We start from the raw sequence: 21259 nt of genomic DNA, 5'->3' as shown, positions 1-21259 counted from the left end.
CTGGAAATTTTTTCATTAGCTTAATCTAATATGTATAGCATGCTTCTCCTCCCCTAATGCAATCTGAAAACCAGGTGCTAGAAATTCTGCTTTACAAAATTACAAGTAAAATTAAATTTAGTACCTGTTTTTCAAATCCTGACTTGTGATTTCTTTGTTAAGGTCATTTTCTTTTTGTTTTAGGGTTCAGGCAAACGAGTCGGTTTGTTTGAAACACTGTGCTGCCAGCATTTGTGCCCAGCATCCACCCTGATGTCAGGGGGAGCTGCATTTTCTCTGCTTAGTTAAGCCCTGGAGATTTGTATGCAAATAGTGGAGGATTCACCCTCACCTTTCACCAGTTTCCTCCTTCTGTATCCCTGAGTATCCTGCACTCTAGGAATCTGAGCATGTTTCTGTGACTGGAACTCTTTTCCTTCAGTGCTTTCTAGTCTTGGGTGGGGTTGTTTCAATCATCCTTTCCTTATTTTTCCTCCTGTGATGAAAAATGTAAGTAATAATATTCTCATTGTCTAAAAAGAAGTTGAAGTTCATGTGAAATCCCTCCATCTTGAGATATTTAGCAGTTAACATTTTGTTGACCATCCTTGAAAGCATCTCTTTATGCATACATAAATATGCATTTTATATGGACTCTCTACTGCTTCCCCTAATTAAACACTCAAGGAGCTGCACTAAGCAACTTGAAAACCTCTGTATAAGCCTATTCAGAAACAAAACAGTCCTTAGTAAGTTCTTCTAAACATTGTCTTTGCATTGGTGACCAATGAAAGAGCCAGCTGAACACAATGCCTTAGTGAGACCCTAGATGTTTTCTCATAGTTAGGGGGAAGAGGAATCAGATATAATCCTGTTTCGAAACACCATTAACTTGTGTATTGTATCGCTGCTGTGGAATAGCTAGTGTCTAAGTGTTGGATACTTTATAATGGGTTTTGCTTTGGTAATCAGTAATCTCTGTTCTTTATTTGAGGCATTGCCCTTAATTTGGGCAGAGAAAATAATAGCTTTATATGTGATGTGATGACCTTATGAGCCTAAATTTTCCATATTGTCTTCTGGGTTTTTTCATGGATTTAAAGGGGTTTTTTAGGATTAACTATAATATTCCTAAATGTGAAGTGAATTTAATTTAGTGGTTTTAGCCAGATTTTCTCAAGTTCATAAAATAGAAAGATAAGGTTTCATACAAAAAGCTCAAAGTTAATTATATCATGTATAAAAGTGAATATTTTGATGACCCAGCATGGCTCAAACTTCATATGATTAATGATTCATGGTTTTGAGTCATATACTTTAAAAAATTTGTACATTTTAATTAGTTTACTAATCTTGCTTGAAAGGACTATAATTTAAGTTTTGCAATCAGGTATTCAGCTTCTCCATGCATCAGTTTCTAATTGTTAATTTTAAGCAAACTTTTATATGCTTTTGTTAATGTAAATCAATTGAAAGCATATTCTTTCAGTAGCCTTATGTTGAGTGATAAGGGCTTGGGAGGGGTCACTGTGCTGTACTGCTATTAAGGCTCATTCTAGATCTAGATATATATATATATATATATATACACACACACATTTTTTTTTTTTGGCCGAGCTGTGCAGCTTGTGGGATCTTAGTTCCCTGACCAGGGATTGAACCTGCACCCTCAGCAGTGAAAGCGTGGAGTCGTAACCAGTGGACCACCAGGGAATTCCCTAAACATATATTTATAAAGCTTTTCCTCAACATGAATGAAAAAAGTGAGAATTGATGTTTAAAGCATGCCTTCCCAATTTCATAGTCAGATATAGATAAAAACAAACAAATGAACCCAGATTTCTGCACCTCACCAATTAGGTGGCACTTTTCTTTAGCTGAGGCAGTTGATTGCTGTTTGCTCAGTCCTTCAGGGGTCTCAACACAATAATCAGCAGTTAGTATTTATAAAGCAGCAGATCTGTGTTTTCCTGAATTATACTGTGTAATAAAATTGGCCAGGTTCCTTGAATTTACATGTATTCACGTTCACATACACATAACCAAAGCAAACGTTATTTTGAGTATATGAGTTACTCTTAAAAGCAGCATCTGAAAATCTAGTCAGCGTGCTTAGCACAATATTTTCTATAAAATATGGCATTTTGGGCTTCCCTGGTGGCACAGTGATTGCAAGTCCACCTGCCGATGCAGAGGACACGGGTTCGTGCCCCGGTCCAGGAAGATCCCACATGCTGCGGAGCGGCTGGGCCCGTGAGCCTGCGCGTCCGGAGCCTGTGCTCCACAACTGGACAGGCCACAAGAGTGAGAGGCCCGCGTACCGCAAAAAAAAAAAAAAAAAAAGGCATTTTATTTGCCTGTCTACAAGATTAATAAAATCTTAGAGCTTGAAGGATCCTTAGAGATTATCCACTTCTTGTTAGATGGGAAATGAGATTCAAAGAGGTTAAATGATTTGTACAAGTTTTGACAGCTAGTTAGCAGCAGAACTAGAACTAGAACCCTCATCTTCTGGTTGTCAGTTATATATTTTTTCCGCTATCATGTGAAGGGACTGGAGACGTAGGTATTGTTTATGTACCGTCAGTACTGTGTGCGTTCCTTTTAAGAAGTAACTTAGGATATTTTCAAATAAGACTGGAAGAAATTCCTAAGAGATTTGTTATATGAGGGATCTTTATGGGATGGTATCTTAGAGGATTTTCAGTATTAGCTATGTCATTCTTTAACTTTATTGCTCTCTGTTTAAAGGAATTATTTAATTTTACTATTAAATCCCTAGGGAAGAAAGATATAATAAATGCATGAATATTTTTTCCATGGGAACAAAAGAAAGTATATTAAGATGTGGTATTTTTCCCCTAAATATGTAGACAATTTAAAAGGATAAAAATTTATTGGAAAAAAAACCCTAAGGAAATATATATATATTCTTTCTTGATCAAATTTTAGAGGAAAGGAAGTAAACGCAGTGATAATCTGTTGTCTTTTACAAGGCGCTTTAACTGCATCTTCTGGATAGGTCTCAGGTGAAGTCCTATTTAGCATAGCTTCACTGAAGTGTTAAACATAATCATGATCTCCAGGCATAAAGTTATAGTTTATAGTTCTAAAGGAAGCTGGCAGTCTGCTTTCTGAGAAATCATTTGTTTGCCCAGATTGCTTTCTTTTTTTGTTGTTTTTCTTTTTGTAAGAGCTTTACTGGGTTATAGTTGACATACAATAAACTGCATGTATTTAAAGAGAACAGTTTAATAAATGTTGGCATGGGTACACCTGTGAAACCATCCCTGAAATCAAGACAGCATCCATCACCCCTGAAAGTACCCCTGTGCCCCTTCCCAGCCCAACTCTCCTAACCCTCTGTCCCCTCACCAGTCTCTGGGCAAACACTGAGCTACTTTCTGTCACTGCAGAAGGTTTTCTAGACTATTGCATGACTGGAATCATACAGTATGCACCCTTGGCCGCTTGCACTCAGCCTAACACTGGTGAGAGGCATCCCTGCTGTAGCGTGTATCAGGAGATCCTTCCTTTTTATTCCATTCTGAGTGGTAGTCCATTGTTTGGATTTTTCACAACATGTTTATTCATTCGTCTGTTCATGGACATTTGAGTTGTTTACAGTTTTTAGCAATGAGGAGTAAAGTGCCTACGAACATTCACGTACAAATCTCTATATGGCTTTATATATATATACTTTCATTTTTCTTTGGTAAATCTGTGGGAGTAGAATGGCCAGATCTTATGACAGATGGATGTTTAACTTTTCAAGAAACTGCAGAACTTTTCCACAGTGATTGTCCCATTTCACAGTTCTTTGCATGCTCATCAACACTGGAAAGTCAGTCTTCATAATTTTAGCCTTTCTAATAGATGGGGAATCTCCTTGTGGTTTTGATTTGCATTTCCCTAACGGCTAATGATGTTGAACATTACTTTTATGTGCTTTTTTGCCATCTCCGTATCGTCTTTGGTGGATGTGTATTCAAATATTTTGCCACTGCTTCCTGAGTTATTTGCTTTCTGACTCCAGATTGGTTTCTAATATTACATTGGCCCCTAGACTCGGCCGGAAAGTGTCATCACTGCAGCTTAGTTTTCTGCATGCCTCAGTCATTTCCCTTTCTTTCTGTGCCTGCAGTTATTTGTATGATAGTTATATCAGAAAATATGCACTTTCCATTGTGATCACATTTCATCTAGCTTTAACATACTAAAGATTGCATTAATAAATTAGCTAAATATAAGTCACATTTTATCACCTAGAGTTGTCAAGTTAGTTCACTAACTAATTTAATAAATAGTTTATAAATACCTATCAGACAGCAGAGATAAGTTCTCTGTTCTCAAAGAGATATATTAATGGGAAGAGTTGGCTGTATTAGCAAGTGGATATATAACAAGTGAATGCAATAAAATGTGCTGGGTGTTGTGATTTATTTATCCCACATCTTCTACCTGAAAGGATTTAAGTTACATTTATTTGATCATCTTTTCGTCCTATATTTATATTTCTATGAGAAAAGATAACCTGTTTTTAAAAATAAGCGAGAAAACTGGGGGAAAGCATAGTACTGATTGAGAGTGAGATAAAGGCATGCTGGAGCTGGGCCGCTCTTCCCAGTGGCCCCTAACTTAGCTGTGGAGACAAGGACGAGGAGGGATGCCTTATGCCAGTTATCCCAAACCCATCCATCAGGTGTGAGCCTACTCTATGAAAAAGGAGAGTCATTAGAGAGTTCTGAGTGGGGGAGTGACGTCATGAGATTTATGTTTTAGAAAGATCACTGAAAGCACCAGATTGAAGGTGGATTAAACAGTTGGAGAGAGAGCTGGAGGCAGCGGGTGCAGTGAGACCGCTGCACAGTTCAGCCTGCAGATGCTAAGCTGATGGGTGAGGGAAGGGAGGAGGGCTCGTGTTGACAGAGTGGGCAGAGCCCAGAGGCCAACTGGGCCACTAACCATCTGATCCAGCAGATATTTATTAAACACCTACTATTTGCCTTGCGCTGTGCTGTTCACTGTGGGGAGAAAAAGATTTTAAAAATAGATATAGGGGCTTCACTGGTGGCGCAGTGGTTAAGAATCCTCCTGCCAATGCAGGGGACACGGATTCGAGCCCTGGTCCAGGAAGATCCCACATGCCGCGGAGCGACTAAGCCTGTGCACCACAACTACTGAGCCTGCACTCTGGAGCCCGCGAGCCACAACTACTGAAGCTCGCGCGCCTAGAGCCCGTGGTCTGCAACAAGAGAAGCCACTGCAATGAGAAACCCGTACACCTCAACGAAGAGTAGCCCCTGCTTGCCACAACTAGAGAAAGTCCGCGTGCAGCAACAAAGACCCAACACAGCCAAAAATAAATAAAATTAAATTAAAAATAAATAAATTTATTTAAAAAACAAATAGATATATTTCCCACTCTCCTGGAACTTAGAGTCTTATGGGGAACAGACATAAACATCAGTCACAATGCTATAGGTATCGTTACCAACTGCCGTGAGGGAGAGGAGCATTGATTAATGAGAGCACAGAACACAGGAGCCTGGACTAGGCTGGGATTAGGGAAGGCACCTGAGTGCTGCTTCAATTGAGATCTGAAGGATGACCAGAACCTAGGCCCTGGAGAGTAGAGAGAGGGCGAAGGGCTCCCACGTACAGAGGGAGCAGCGCGGGAGCAGCGCGGCGCAAAGACTGGCTGGCTGGCTGGCTGGACCCTAAACAAACAAAAAGCCGTCAGGGCCTAGGAGCCATCAGCAAGGGGGAGAGAGGGGTGTGAGATGAGGCGAAAGTGGTAGATGGAGACCAGGGCGTGAGAGAGGTGGAACATTCCTTTTCCTAAGAACAGTAAGGAGGCTTTTCAAAATAAATTAGCAGTGTGGGCAGTTTCCCTCCGGATCCCCTGCCTTCTCTGACTAAATGTTGGAGAAACTTGGGCTCCCTCTTCTGGCAAGATGTAGAATTCTGCACTTTGTGGGGGAAAAACATCTCAGGATGATTGCTATTCCATGATTTATTTATTTTATTGAAGTGTAGTTGATATACAGTGTTTCAAGTGTACAGCAGAATGATTCAGTTATGCATATTTCTTTTTCAGATTATTTTCCATTGTAGGTTATTACAAGATATTGAATATAGTTCCCTGTGCTATACAGTAGGACCTTGTTGTTTATCTGTTTTACATTTGGGTTTTTCCATAAGACTGTACAGAAAAACCCAAACAAACTTTTTGGCCAACCCAGTGTATAGTGGTTTGTATCTGCTAATCCCAAACTCCTAATTTATCCCTCCCCCACCCCCTTTCCCCTTTGGTAACCGTAAGTTTGTTGTCTATGTGTGTCTGTTTCTGTTTCGTAAGTAAGTTCATTTCCACAATTTATTAATTTATTAAGACACACGCACACAGCCCTCCTGCACAAGGCAATATACATGTCCTGGGAGAACACTGGAACACAGGTGAGACATAATCCCACTTAAAACCTCTGTTTCATGAGATTTCGGATTTGCTGTTTGCTTCCAGAGCTTATTCAGCTCCAGATGATTCTGTGTGTAGAGAGAAGAGGTCAGACATAGAAGCTGTACACTCACTGGACTTTCTTTACCCTTCACGTCTGTCCAGTGTGTCACCTCTTTGGGGAGTATTTCAGTTGATGGTCCGTATTGACAAGGTTATAGAAGAGCCAATATATGTTAATGCTGTATTGTCTACTTGGCTTTAACATATGCTGTTATCAAAATTTTCAATTTTGATTTTCTAAATCAGCTAGCCGACGTTTAAAAGAACCTAGAAACATTTGCCGGTGTGACAAGTAATATATTTTCTTAGAGTAGAAGAGTCCAAGGACCAAAACAAGGTAACCTTTTTTTTTTTTTTTTTTTTTTTCAATTTCAGTTTATTTCTTTATTTTATTTATTTTTTTTGGCTGCGTTGGGTCTTCGTTGCCGTGCGCAGGCTTTCTCTAGTTGCGGTGAGCGGGGGCTACTCTTTGTTGCAGTGCGCAGGCTTCTCATTGCAGTGGCTTCTCTTGTTGCGGAGCACGGTCTCTAAGCACATGGGCTTCAGTAATTGTGGCGCTCGGGCTCTAGAGCACAGGCTCAGTAGTTGTGGCACATGGGCTTAGTTGCTCCGTGGCATGTGGAATCTCCCGGACCAGGGCTCGAACCCATGTCCCCTGCACTGGTAGGCAGATTCTTAACCACTGTGCAACCAGGGAAGTCCCTAAGGTAACCTTTTAATGAAATGATTCTTATTGTTAGTAGCCTTTATTAAAATAATTTTACTATAACATATTATCCAGTCTGATATATTAAGAGTAGTGTTTAATTTAATTTAATACCTTTCAGAGAGGTAACTATAATCCATTAGAATAGAAAATAACTCTGAACAGCATTTCTCATTAGCAGCAGACACGAAGTTAATGTAGTTAGTAGCTAATGAATTTGTGCTCATTTGAGTTGGACTCTAAAAGTTGCTATGGTGACAGATCAGCCAGAAGCCATCAACAGAACAAACAGAAGGCCACTGCTTTGTACCCCACCGGGACTGCGATAAACACAGCAGATGGACCAATGCTCATAGCTGTCTTCTCCTTGCATCTCTGTTGTTCTAAGGGAATGTCTCGTTACAATGTTTGTTGCTGTAGAGGTTGCAGAAGTAATTGTAATAATGAAAATATTCCTCAGAATCACTGATTATTTCAGCACAGGAGAATAGTTCTCTTTCATAGTCACATTTTGCAAACAGTTAACATACATTTCAGTAAATTTAAATTTTTAAGAAACTCTGAATCTTGGAGTATATATTCTGAAATGGCTAGAATTAATGCATGATTTTAAAATATTTTTCCTTTTTTGTCATTGTGTGGTGTCTTACGCATAAGAGAAATTCTGTGCTTTATCATATAAAAACGTTTCTTAAGTTCTAAGATACCGTCAATTATAGGGCATACCATTGATTTAATAATGTCATTGATGGAGTTGGAGGGTGAATGAGGAAAGTGTTAAATTTATACACCAATTGTAGAAGCATCCAAATTTCTGAAATAAGACGTATTGAAATGTGTAGGTTAAAACATCCCTTTAGGTTAGCATTTACCTATAAAAACTTACTTTTAAAATATACTTCTGTAATCCATTGCATGCCTGCTTGTCAGCATACTTTTAGGCTAATGGAGGTAGCCTCTGAGAGTCTAAGCCAGGTGTACGTAGGTAAGTCCCGTTACAGTAAATGCCATTAATTGAATATCTAGCTCATACCATATACTGTGATACCGTCTAGGTGAGTGAAAGATTTAAATGTCCTACTTGCTAAAAAAAAAAAAAAAAAAATCTGTGCTCTTAACCAGAGCTGCATTGAAAGGTATAGAAACCACTCTAGCTATTTTAAGCAGAAATGAGTTTAAGTACAGGGAATTGGGTGCTTATAAAATCAGTGTGTGTGGGGGTGCCCTAGGCTGGGAGGCAGCTATGAGTCCCCAAAGGGTCCTCTAGAAGAGCTGCTCCCTGGGGAGGAGTCAGGAGGCCCCGCTGGTGCTGCTGGCTGCACGAGCTCAGTGTCGCTGCCACCGGCGTTGCCTCTCCCCACCACCAAGACCGTGATGGGACCGGGGACCCCAGGCGGAGACTTGCAGCACCTCCAGGGCCAGGCTTACACTTGGAGCTGGCGCAGCAGGTGGAGCACCTGGTCACCGCTGGATCCCTCGCGCACATTCCTCCGTGCAGCTGTGAACTGACCCCTGCGGGGCCTGCCGCTGGCGTGCCTGCCGGGGAGCAGGCACCTTTGAGTGCTGCTCTGTAAGGCTTTTAAAAGGCTGGGGTGGCCGTTCATTAATCACATTTGTATAGTGCTTCACACTTTTCAAACCGAGGAAATGAGAGACCCAGACTAACAGGAGAGGTCTAGGGCCTGACCGGAGACCTCGTGCTCCGATGAGCCTGTCTGTCCCAAGCTGTCGCCTCTTTGAGCGTTGCCTCTCTTCTTCCCTGTTTACTTCACCATCTGCGGTTCATTTAATGTAAGTTGGTTTTTGTTTTTAATCAGCCTGAAATACCTCCCATTGCTTCTGAGAGGAGGAGGATCATTAAGACTGACAAAGATTCTTTGGCCAAACCTCTCTCGGGCTCCTGGACCTTCTCTTAGGCCCATCTCTGCACCTCCCTGTAAAAATCTAGTTTTAGCAAGAGCTCCGCTGGGTCGCTTTAACCAGGTTCCTTCCTCCTCCTCCGCCATCGCCCAGGTGATGTCTGACGACCACCCCCACCCCACCTGCCTGCAGCAAGAATCCTGTTAGGTTGGTTTAGCCAGAACACTCCCTCACCCCTGATGTTTCTTCTTAGTATTTTCCATCCACTGACACCCTCACCCCCTGCTCCTTGCCCTCAGTTCCCACTTGCCCGTGCTATATTCCGAATTGAGCCCAGTCTCTCTCCCACACCGTAAAATCCCATTACAGTGGTCCCGTTGTGATGGTCCTGTATCAACTCCACTTTACTGTTTCAACAAGTGTCATTGAATTCTTTTCTGTAACATAGTATAAACACTTACCATGCACACACTATGTGCCCGACACTATTCTAAACGACTCTTTACATATATTAATGTTCACTCCTCAAAGAACCCTCTCAGTGAGGTATTGTTACCCTCACTTCATCCTCCACTTACCTACATTTTTACAAGTGGCACCGCTGAGGGACAGAGAGTTAAGTGACTTACCCAGGGCCACCAGCCAGTAAGTGGCAGAGCTGAGATTTAAATAGATGAGTCTATGCCCATAGCCACTACACTGCATCTGCAGAGAAGAAGCACGTGGGAATGATAAACCCCAAAGTGCGCATGGCCACGGTCTCCTGGGGGGAGGTGGGGTATGAAGCCAGGGAGGGTAAGAGAAGAGCCTGTGGTGGAATTGGCGACATTTTCTTTCTTAAGCTGGAGATTGGGTCCATGGAGGTTTGTTGACTGTTTGGTCTTTTTGCCTTTTTGTACATCTTAAATATTTGCAAATAAATTTTTTTTTTTTTTACAAAGAATGTCTTGTACTATGACTTGGGTAATAAGATGGAAACACCTCAACACACTGGGCACCCCACCCTCCCCTGCTCTGTTAAGTTTCTCATAAGCAGCACAAGGTACCTCATAGCAGGAACCAAACCTCCCAAGTTTATAGAACAAGACAGTGAGGGCGCTGCTGCTCTGGGCCGTGGCTGCCGGGAAGGTGCTGTCAGGCAGGACCGCCTGGCTCTGGAGCCTGCACAGACGGGTTCTTGATCAAGGCCACCTGCTTGTTGAGTTTAAACAGCCAGTGGTGGTCACAACACCCTGGACTCTCTGCGAGTTTGTAATCAGAGGAGGCTGTCCGCAGAGAACTTCTGCCCGAAACTGGAGGCTCCAGACGTGTCCGTGCGCTGCAGCCGGGACAGGAGCACCACGGGTCGCCCTGCACGGGCTGTCGCGGGTGCTCTTCCAGCTGTCGGCCGAGCCATGGGGTCCAGAGTCTTTACAAAGTCCCCACCTGCCTCTCCAGCCTTGTGTCCAGCAGCTCTTCCCTTGGGCACTGGGCTCCAGCCACACCAGCCTTGTTTCAGACCGTGCAAGCACGGAAGCCCTTTCCCATTTCAAGACCCTCCCGTGCCCTGTCCCCGCTGGTGGGAGTGAGCTCGCAGACACGCTCCACCCAGACACCAGTCGTCCAGGCCCAGCTGAGTTGCCACCTCCTCAGAGGAGCTTTCTCTGAGTCCCTGAGCTAAGCTAGGCTCTTTTATCCTATCACTTTTATCGTGCTTGTGGCAACTTGTAATTGTATGTTTGTGGAATCATTTTTAAGATAGTATCTCTTACTAGACTATAAACTACAAGGACGGGAACCATATCTATTTATTTTCCTCAGCACACCCAGTGCCTGGCACAAAATAAGCGCTCATTATATATTTCCTAAATAAGTAAATAAAGAGAGGATACATGAGGATACCGACACATGTGGGGCGTGAAAATGAGGCAGATAACATGAGAAAAGTCAGCTTGAGCCCTTAGTTACCCTGCCCGGCTTTCCTAGTTCTTCACAGCACTTAGCGCCTTCTGATGACTACGACTTACCTTAAACGCCTCGCGTTCATTGCCGTTTTCCCCTGCTGAGATGCGAGCGGGTGAGGAGGTGGGAGTCTGCCTTTTTTGTTCACTGGAAGGTCCCAGCACCTGGAGCTGGGCTGTAGAAAGGCTTCGTGTGTGTGAGTGAGTGAGTAGCATCGATCTCAGGAACCTAGAGCCCCAGCCAGAGATTGAGAGAAGGGGCTGGGTATCAGGATTTGGAAGAGGTGGGGAAACAGTTACTGAAGGGACTTTGGGTAGACCACGTTAGATTTTAAGAGCAACGTTAGCAGCAGTAGGGGCTTGGAATAGCATAAGTGGGTACAGAACTCGTCGCTTTCAGAGCCTGCAGTTTTAGGCAGTCTGGAAACCAGACCGAAGGTTGGGATGGTACAGAGGTGTGGATAGCATAGTGGAAGGAAGGCCAGGGGGTCTGGGGGGTGTCCAGATGGCAGTTTTGGGGCTTGGGCCATGTAAAATGGCTAGAGAAGCAGAAGAGAGAACGGGGTAGTCCAGAGTAGAATAAAAGTTAAGGAGTCTGGGTCAGCAAGGGCAGAGACTTCTGTCTTGGTCTCCTAGAGATAGCAAGGTGTAGTACAAAAGTTTGAAAGGAGATCCTTCCTGAAGTCACCCAGAGACCTGAAGGGACAGTCTAAACTTCCTGCCCATACTGTGGCATGTTGTTTTGGAAAAGCAATGGTAGGAATTTATAAACTATTTGAACCCTGGTGTGACAGTGTCCCCTGAAATTTTTAACTGAAAGCAGAAAATTGTTTCTTGGAAAGGAAATTGTCGAAAGGACTTGTGCTTTCTTATATAAGGATTTAACATCTTACCTTTTCGCCAGCAGGTGTCGCTGTCATTTAAAAGAAACAAGTAAAGGTTTATTAAAGACAGGAACCAAAGTGTCCAGCTTGCTGGAAGTTCTTTATTAGCTATGTAGTTATTCACTGGCTGCTATTCTCATTTCTTCTAAATAAAACAAATCATTTGTTGACGATCCATATGAATCAAGCTAAAATTCCCATTGCCTTACTGTGTTCTACTGTGTGAAAATAGTGATGTGTCAGGTCGACTGGTTTGTGAGACTGTCATTGAGGTATCACCATAGATCCTGGTCTGTTTGAGAAGAGGAATGTCAGAATTGCTTTGATAGCCTAGCCTAGTTCTTTGGGCAGCGATAGATTGAGAAATTTGGATCTGAAGAGAGTATGGATAGTCAAAACTGTTTGATTTATCTGTATTTTAAGAATAGATCCAGATTTTAAGATTCTCTATTTCTCAGTTGAGATTGTTAGTTGCCTGCTAGTTTCAAAGATCTGAAAAATACTAGCTTAAAGAAGGTTTATCACTACCTCATGAAAAAGAGGCCAGAGGTGCAGCTTGGCAGGGTCAGAATTCTTGGTTCCCTCTCCCGCGTCCCTCTGCTGAGTGACGCTTCTCTTCCTTTTCCTCAGCATCCAGGGTGACCCCCCCCCAAGACCACCAGCCATAACACTAGTATCTCAGGCAGCTAGAAATACAACCATGAGAGTGAGTGTGTGGGTAAATTGGGAATACTGTGCTTGCTCTGTACTCTGGGCCCTTGGTCTCGCTTGCTACTTTGCAGATATCTAGTGACATTTTTCTGTTTGTGAGATAAGGTGCTAGTACTTCAGTTGGTACAGAGTTGTAAGGGAAAATCTCTCACCCGAAAAGGCTTGTGATCTACCACGATTGATCGTCCTTTATGAAAACAGATAGTTGTTTAAATTTAACGTATTTCTGAGAAGCCAACTCAAAATTTAACTCCTTCAAGAAGAGAGTGCTGTTTCTAGACCAGCGCTGTTCAATAGAAATAGAATTCAGGCCACAAATGTGAGCCACATAAGGAACTTAAAATATTCCAGTAGCAACATTTTAAAACTAAAAAGAAACAGATGAGATTACTTTTGGTGTTTTTAATTCAGTATGCTCAAAATTTTATCATTTCACTACAACATCAGTATAAAAATTAATGAGGTGTTTGTGTACTGACTCTTTGAAATGCAGTGTGTATGCACTCACAGCACGTCTGAGTTCAGACATCAAGTGCTCAGTAGCCACATGTGGTTAGTGGCTGCCATGCTGGGCAGAACATGGTTATCTTTCCTCTGAGCGACCAACTTCCAGCCTCTACCCCGCGCTTCTGCGCCTTGTAACTTTTATTTCCCCTGTCGGTTGTTGCTTCGCTGAGGTGAGAGACACCTTACGCTTCAGTGCCTGCCTGCAACAGTCAACACCATCCTGGGCTCAGACCAGGAAATCCTGTTTGGCCTTCGGGTACTTGAAAGTACCCAAAGGGTGACAGCTTCCAAGCATCACCGTCCAGTACACAGCTGAAGATCAAGGCTGAACTCGAGCTGGGGGCAAGATAGAACAGACAGTATCTGGGTGTCAGCCTAGAGATGATGGTCATAATCAGGAACCCGGATGGCCTCCCCGGAGAGTCCAGGGCAGGGCGATGAGGCCAGAGATTTGACGTCCGCTTCTTGCTTCTGGTCAGAGGGCCAGCAGAGCAAATAGGAAGAAGAAGAGGTGGGCAGCTCATCCAGTCTGTGTTGACACTGGAACAGAGAGCGCGTCCCGCTCTCCAAGCTCAGTGCGAGGCTATATTAAAAGCACCTGGGTTTCTAAGAGAGGGATCAAATAATCTCTTCAACTGGAAGTGCTCCCTTTGTTTTCTTGAGTAATAGCATCATATTACCCTTCATTCAGTAATCAGAAAGAGGGTGAGCCTCACGATTGGAGAGGAGACATGAAACTAATTAGCTAGTTATTCTTATTTATTTATTAAAACAAAACAACACCCACACAAGACTTTGGCATACATTACTTGGATTTTTCCCCTAAGGGATTTATATGTCTGATGCTTAATCTAATAGTACAAGAAGTTTCTAGTCCCTACACCAGAAGCTGGTCATACTTTTCCTGTGAAGGGCCAGATAGTACGTATTTTAGACTTTGTAGGCTATATATATATATATATATATATATATATATGGTCTCTGTGACATATTCTTCATTGTTTTTTTCCCTGCCTTTTAAAAATGTAAGAAACATTTAGTTCACCTGCTGGCTCCTGCCCTAATCAGCAGTTATTCACACGGAAAGGGAAGACTGGCCTAGAGTACTTTCACTCTTAGAATGAGGCTATCTTATAGAGACACAGATGTAGAAAACAAATGTATGGAAACCAAGGGGGAAAAGCGGGGTGGAGGGCTGGTGGGGGTGGGATGCTTTGGGAGATTGGGATTGACGTGTATACACTGATATGTATAAAATAGATGACTAATAACCTGCTGCATTTAAAAAAAATAAAATAAAATTCAAAAAAAAAAGAGAGGCTATCTTAGATATAAAAAGAACTACACGTAATGCATCAGGCAGATAACACAAGGAAAACTGAGTATTTCATATCAAACAACTTAGAACTGGTTGTTTCCATTCAAAAGTAGTAACTGAAAATATTCATTTATTTCTTCATTTCGGTATCATGAGTTCCTTTTCCTCTAAAGGTTTTGAAGAAGAATAGCCCTGAATTTGTCCTTTGGTATTTGACAGTGTGTCACGGAGGGCCAGTCCTGACAGCGGCTGTCATCTTGGTTAGCGGACCTGGGCCGAGGGGGTCTGTGTGGAGGCGGGTAGGACGGGGTGATTTCTTAGGCACAGTGTGGGTTCTTTGCTGCCGAGTCCTTGCCAGTTGTTTCCTCCATGTTTTGAGTTCAGGTAGGTTTTCTTCGTTTCCAGCCTTTGAACAAAGCAGGATGATGGGTGGAAGCGCCTTGCCTGGTAGTAGCTGGCCAGCCGATGTCGGTTACTACAAAAGAGAAACAGGGTTTTGTAACACGGGAAGGTAGAGCTGTCTGTACTTGCTAATGGTTCTCTGGCTTCCTTCCACCCTCTCCTCCTCTTCCTCCTTTTCTTCTGCTTCTTTTGAATTTTGTAGTAAAAGGAAAGAACCAATTGCATTGAGACTCTGAGCTTCCTAAGAAGCAACTGCAAGGTCTAGAATAAAACCTTTGGTCCAGATACATTAAAATGTGCAGTTAAGTGAAATGATACGCTGATTACATGTTTTTAAATAAATTTAGTGGTTCTAAGTTTCCCAGACCAATGTACCTCTACTCTGCTGTCAATTTTGTTTTCAAAATCCTAATGGAAAGTGAGAGAGACATCAAATTTGCTTCCCTGCTTTTCGGTTTCTGTCTTTTTAGTTAACATACTATTTTTTAGAGCAGTTTTAGGTTTACAGAAAGACTGGGCAGAAAATAAAGAGTTCCCATATATTCCATCTCTCCACCCCCAACCCACCCTCAGTGTCTCCTATTATTAATATCTTGCCTTGGTGTGGTGCACTTGTTACAACTGATGAACCAGTACTGATACATTATTATTAACTGAAGTCCGAAGTTTACAGACTGTGCCTTCGCTCTTTGTGTTGTACAGTTGATGAGTTCTGACAGATGCCTGATGTTATGTATCCAGTCTCACAGTCTCACAGTGTCACTGCCCTAAAAGGCTCCTGGGCTCTGCCTGCTATCCCTCCCTCTCCCCCAAGCCCCTCTCAACCACTGAGTGCCTTATGGTCTCTGTAGATCTGCCTTTTCCAGAATGTTATGTGATAGGAATCATAGAGCATGTGTAGCCTTTCCAAACTGCCGCCTTTTACCTAATAAAATGCATTTAATGTTCCTCCGTTTCTTTTTATGGATTGATAACTCATTTCTTTTTAACACTAATATTCCTTTGTATGGATGTACCATGGTCTGTTTATCCACTCACGTATAGAAGGACATCTTGGTTGCTTCCAGTTTTTGGCAATTATGAATAAATCTGCTGTAAACATTCCTGTAGAGGCTTTTGTGTGTAGACATAAGTTTTCCACTCATTTAGGTAAATACTTAGAAACTTCTGCTACTTTAATTAGCTAAAGGCCAATATCAGGAAAAAATATATTTGAAGGCCCCTGTACATTTAAAAATCAACCTATAGGGACTTCCCTGGCAGTCCAGTGGTTAAGATGCTGTGCTTCCACTGCAGGGAGTGTGGGTTAGATCCCTGGTCAGGGAACTAGGATCCCACATGCAGCACAACATGGCCAAAAATTAAAGAAGAGGAAGCCTTAAAAATCAACCTATAATAGGTTTTATCACTTTCTTTAAAAAAAAAAAAAAAAAAGATGTAATGGATGTTCATCTAAGCAACATACAGTGCTGAATGCATTGGGAAACACCCAGACTGGCCTGGGAGAGTCAGGGAAGGTTCTGAGGGGAAGTGACATTTAATTTGCTATTTAAAGAATGACTAGGAATTACCGTGTTTTATTGAATCTGAGATATGATCAATCGTTTTGTGCATTATTTTATGCACCACTTAGAAAAAAAGCATTGCCTTTTAAACTGATACATACAACATCAATTATAAGATGCATCTCAGTTGGAGAGATGTTGAAATGCGGAAATATGTTGTTTTAGGACTGATGATACATGGTGGTTAGACAAAAGAGGGGGCACAGTGGCCCAGAAGCAGGAAGTTCAGCATCGTGAAGTTAGAGGGGGCTGGAAAACTGGGCATTAGGACAGCTAACTCCTAGGACCTTGGACTTTAACCTAAGGGCCGTAGGAATCCCCGAATCCTTCTAAACCAGGGAGGCGATCTGCATCTCAGAAGGATTGCGCTGGCCGCAGCGGATGATGGATTAGAAACAGGCTCTGGTCAGGGCAGAAGGAATGGAAATTGATGGAGTAGTTTGAGGGCTACTTAGGGGAGACATTTAGGAGCTAGAAATGTCAGCGTTTGGTGGTTGGTTGGATGTAGGTTTGGGGAGATAGGGGGAGTAGTCAAGAATGGAACCTGGGTTTCTGACTTGGAGCCATTTGCTGGGAGAACGACGGGAAGACTCAGAAGAAGAATTCATTGAGAAAGCTGATGAGCGTTTGGGACACGTTGACTCTGAGGTGCCCGTAAGACTTCGATGTAGGTATCGAATAGCCATCCAGGTCTCAGACCAGGACCACAGGGTTGATAGATGAAGCGTTGCGAGTGGATTAGATGGCCCAGGATTCGTGTCTGCAGCAGAACCTGAAAGAGGCAGAAGAAGCAGCCCGTCATTGGGGAGCAGAAAAGAGTGGCTGGAGAGGCCAGAGGGGATCCAAGAAAGGGCTTCCAGTGCCGTGGCGGCCCAGGGCAGCCGCAGCAGTCACCGCCGGTACAGATGACTGAGAGGGCAAGCAGATAGGGTTTCAGCGTCAAGGAGGAAGAGGAGGGCGAGGGGACCCGGACAAGAGGCACGCAGCAGGTGAGGAAGCAGGACCAGAAGTGCGATGGAGGAGAGGAGAAGGAGACGAGTTGGGAGGGGGACGTGGGTTGAGAAGGGCGGGAGCGCTGCTGTCCGGACAGCAGAGGTGTGGGCATGTCTACATGCTGACCAGGAGGACCTGGTTGCAGGGTGGCCACACCCTGGCCTGGTTACCGATTGGAAATGTGCTCTCCTCCTCTCCACACGCGAACGCGGTGGCCGGATTTCTCTTCTCTTGTACACTCAGCGATGTCCATCTACTAAGCTCTGGAAGAAAAAATCTAAATATCTGTAAAACAAAGTAATCGAAGACCCAGTCTTCAACTTTGAGCCTTTATATCTGCTCTGGAGAATGTCATGAGTTGAAGATCCAGTACACACAAAGTCCCTGAGGTGGGATCCAGAGCTGTGGAGGGGGCCACCTTGTGGTGCCTCTCTGACACCACAGACAGTGAGATGCCCCAGTATTTCATGTGCCACTGAGGAAGGGATGTGCCATCGATGGTAAGACACATGCCTATGCAAGTGATTTTAACGTGAAGAAATGTGAGTCTTGGAGTTGGTGGAATATAATACTAGCCTTGGATAGGAATAACAGAAGTGTGGGACAGAGAACAGTGTGATGTGTATTGTAGGAGCAGGAAAATAAACCCAGCAGGTTTTTGCCAGCTGGTCTTCATTTTTTGGAGAATAAGGTCCAGTTTATCTTCTGGGGATGGGAGATAAAGGCATTATCACTGGAGAGTGGAAGGTCTTTGAAAGAGTCATTGACAGCAGTGGAACCAGGCAGACCCAGGAAATCATAGACTTGGTCAGGAAGCACTGAGCGTGTCCTGAGATTAGGGCCCAGGAGTTCATAGAGATGCCAAACTGCACGGCTCTGTTTTCTTGAGAGACTAAGCAGTCCGAGTCCGAGGTGGAGAGAGTGGACAGTGACAGTGGCTTCATCCAGAATTGAGGGTTTGCCAGGCAGGGTGACAGAAAACAGTGGTCAGAGGCCTCGTGGATACTGACTGTGTACAGTGGGGTCACGGAGTGGACAGCAGAACCCATTGTGGGAGGTGAGAAAGGCAGGTGGGTCGCAAGGGATAATAAAAGGCAAATAGTGTCGACTGGAAAGGTTTTATATAATCTACTTATACAAACAAGATATACAGAGAACTAGGTATAACTCGTTTTGTACATAGCTTTTACTCAACTCTGAAATCAAAGATATTTATAAACTAAGTCGAAAAACTTTTTTTCAAATAACAGGATAACATAATATTCTGGATATTAATGTTTCAAATTCAAGATGGAAATGAACTTGAGGCTCAGATTCTTTGGCACTTGACAGGCCTGTGCAAGTGGCTAATGAGGCTAATGCATCATTTGCAAATTATCCCACCTGCATTCTTTTCCAATAAATCTGAGAGGAGTGTAGTGGTGCTATAGATACCATCACCACAAATGCCTTAATTATTCACATAACCCAGAATGCATATATATATATGTGTGTGTGTGTGTGTGTGTGTGTGTGTGTATTTTAGATTGTCTTCAGAATTAAAACAAATATATATATAAATTCATGGACATCTAATGATCCCTTACATTTGAGAAACACAGACTGAGACCAGTGGTTCTCAAAGTGTGGGCCCAGGCCGCGGGGCATCACCCTCACCTGGGAACGTATCAGAAATGCAGATTTGCAGTCTCCCCTCCCTTCCAACCAAGTGAATTCCCCGGGCTGGGCCTAGGAATCAGGCCTTTAACAACCTGACTCCAGCTCAAGCTGAAGAGCTGCTGCTCTAACCCAGCGTGATCACCTGTCTTATAGATGAGGAAACTGGCCAAGAGCTACAGCTCAGGATCGAGGTTCATTTATAGACAACTGGGTGTCAAGCCTGGAACTCTGGGCTTTTGTGCAGTTCGATTCCAAAGCTCTCCATTAATGGTCATTTCTTTCTCAGTTTTTGGTTTTGTTTTCTTTGGTTTGGGTTAAAGGAGGTGATACTAAAGTGTTGGGGTCTTTTCCTTTTGTTCCTTCTAGTGCCAGAACCTACTAAGACCTGTTCAAGCCAGCCCCAACCTGCCGGGACCAGTACCAGTACTTCCACCAGCACTCTCTCCAGCAGCAGCAATGGCAAACGTGCGTCTGCCGGCGGCCAGCAGCCAGCTGCCTCCCGTTACCTGCCTCGCGAGGTGCCTCCACGCTTCCGCCAGCAAGAACAGAAGCAGCTGTTAAAGAGAGGTCAGCCACTGCCCACGGGGTCTCTGACCAGCGTGAGCCCCACCCAGGGTGCTGGGCCTGCAGGGCTGAGCCCTCCCCCGCTGCCTGGAGCCGGAGCACAACTGCACCCCAGCAAGCCCCAGCCAGGTAAACCGCACAGAACCCGGCGTTCTTTCTATCTGAGAACTAGTTTGCTACTTTCAACTTGCTGCCCAGAAATAGAAATGGTCATATTTTGATCCATGTTTACTATACACTTAGTAAAGCTAGCTAGCTAGATTGATTCATTTCAATTAGATTTTAAGGTTTACTTCTAGTTCCCCCTACTTATTTATATTGTTCCTCATACACTCTCAGATGGCATTAGGTACTTCAGCTAAGTTTTGTTGTTCACCAGAAACTAAAGGTCTGTGTCAGTACCTATAAATCTGTCAAGGCAGATGCTTTAGAACCCTGCAGTGAACACTTCAAATTAAAGCCCTTTTCCCTCAGGTTACTAGGATATCTCATGACTGCACACATACTTTCTGTGCAGGGAGGTAATAGCATTTTATGGGGAGCGGTGTTTCTAAGTAACTTATTCAAGCATCCTGAGGCAGCCCTGCCTGCTGTCTCCCTGGGCTCGGCCCCTGCGGCGTCTGGGGCCCTACGCCGCCTGCTGCTCGTTGTGTCCTTGCCTGCAGTTCAACGATAACTTTCTCTGGGCTTCCAGGAGAACTCGCCACTGCTCATTTGCTTTCCAGCTTCCAGAATGTCAGCATCTCTCATCTCCTCTCTCTCCTCTTCCCATCTTCTTGACCTCATGGATTTACACTTTTAAAAATTTCTTTACTGGAGTTTTAGGGAAATTTTTGGAAGAGAGCAAAGTACATGTGTTTGGCTGCCATGAATCTCTTATTTTCTTAAATCTTTACGTTTCAAGTAATTTAACTAACAATTGGCAATGGTTCTCCCATGGAAAGCGTATTTGCTGATGGTAGTGAAATTCAGGTCTGTAATTAGAGATTCAAGGAGGCTTCTTGTGTTAGATTAGAATTTAAAGGAAACATGTCACAATTCATATTAATATTTGTTTTCCTTCATGTGCTACCTTTTTTTTTTTTTTTTTTTTTTTTGGTTTTTGTGGTACGCGGGCCTCTCACTGCTGTGGCCTCTCCCGTTGCGGAGCACAGGCTCCGGACGCACAGGCCCAGCGGCCATGGCTCACGGGCCCAGCCGCTCCGCGGCACGTGGGATCCTCCCGGACCGGGGCACGAACCCGCGTCCCCCGCACCGGCAGGCGGACTCCCAACCACTGCGCCACCAGGGAAGCCCTGTGCTACCTTTTTATATGGGGAATAATTCCAGCATGATATAGAAGTATTTATAGCAGAATTTCTCAAAACCATGACTTTGTGGTTTTATTTGGAACAAATATTTTTAGACAGCTTTGCCATGTCTTTTCAAATAGTCTTTACTTTCTTCTGCTAAATTCCTGGTAGAGGGGATGTAGGTCAGTGATTTTCAGCAGAAAGCTAGGAAGAAAAGAAATGATCAAATATATTCACTAGATATAATCCCATCTGCTTAACTGCAACCAGTTCATAGTCAAACATGGTTACTTTCCAGACTGAAATATGGTTCTCCGACCAATCCTAACAGAGATGAAGATTGTATAGTCAGACCTGTA

General features: G+C 43.5%; 1 protein-coding gene across 8 annotated transcripts in view; it reads left to right on the top strand.

The window, feature by feature from the left end:
- The window catches only part of TNRC6C (trinucleotide repeat containing adaptor 6C), a 124612-nt gene that overhangs the window by 45536 nt on the left and 57817 nt on the right, over positions 1-21259 (top strand). For all 8 annotated transcript variants that reach the window (XR_010838358.1, XR_010838359.1, XR_010838357.1 and 5 more), the window contains exon 4: positions 19411-19737. Coding sequence is in view for 5 of the 8 variants with exons in the window: in XM_059048812.2 (XP_058904795.1) it covers positions 19411-19737 (327 nt within the window). In the remaining 3 variants the exon portion in view is untranslated. The remainder of the gene's footprint in view (positions 1-19410; positions 19738-21259) is intronic.

The sequence above is a fragment of the Kogia breviceps genome, chromosome 19, assembly GCF_026419965.1.
Source record: "Kogia breviceps isolate mKogBre1 chromosome 19, mKogBre1 haplotype 1, whole genome shotgun sequence".
Lineage (NCBI taxonomy): Eukaryota > Metazoa > Chordata > Mammalia > Artiodactyla > Physeteridae > Kogia > Kogia breviceps.
Note: the sequence above shows the minus strand (reverse complement) of the source record. Positions and strands in the feature narration are given on the sequence as shown.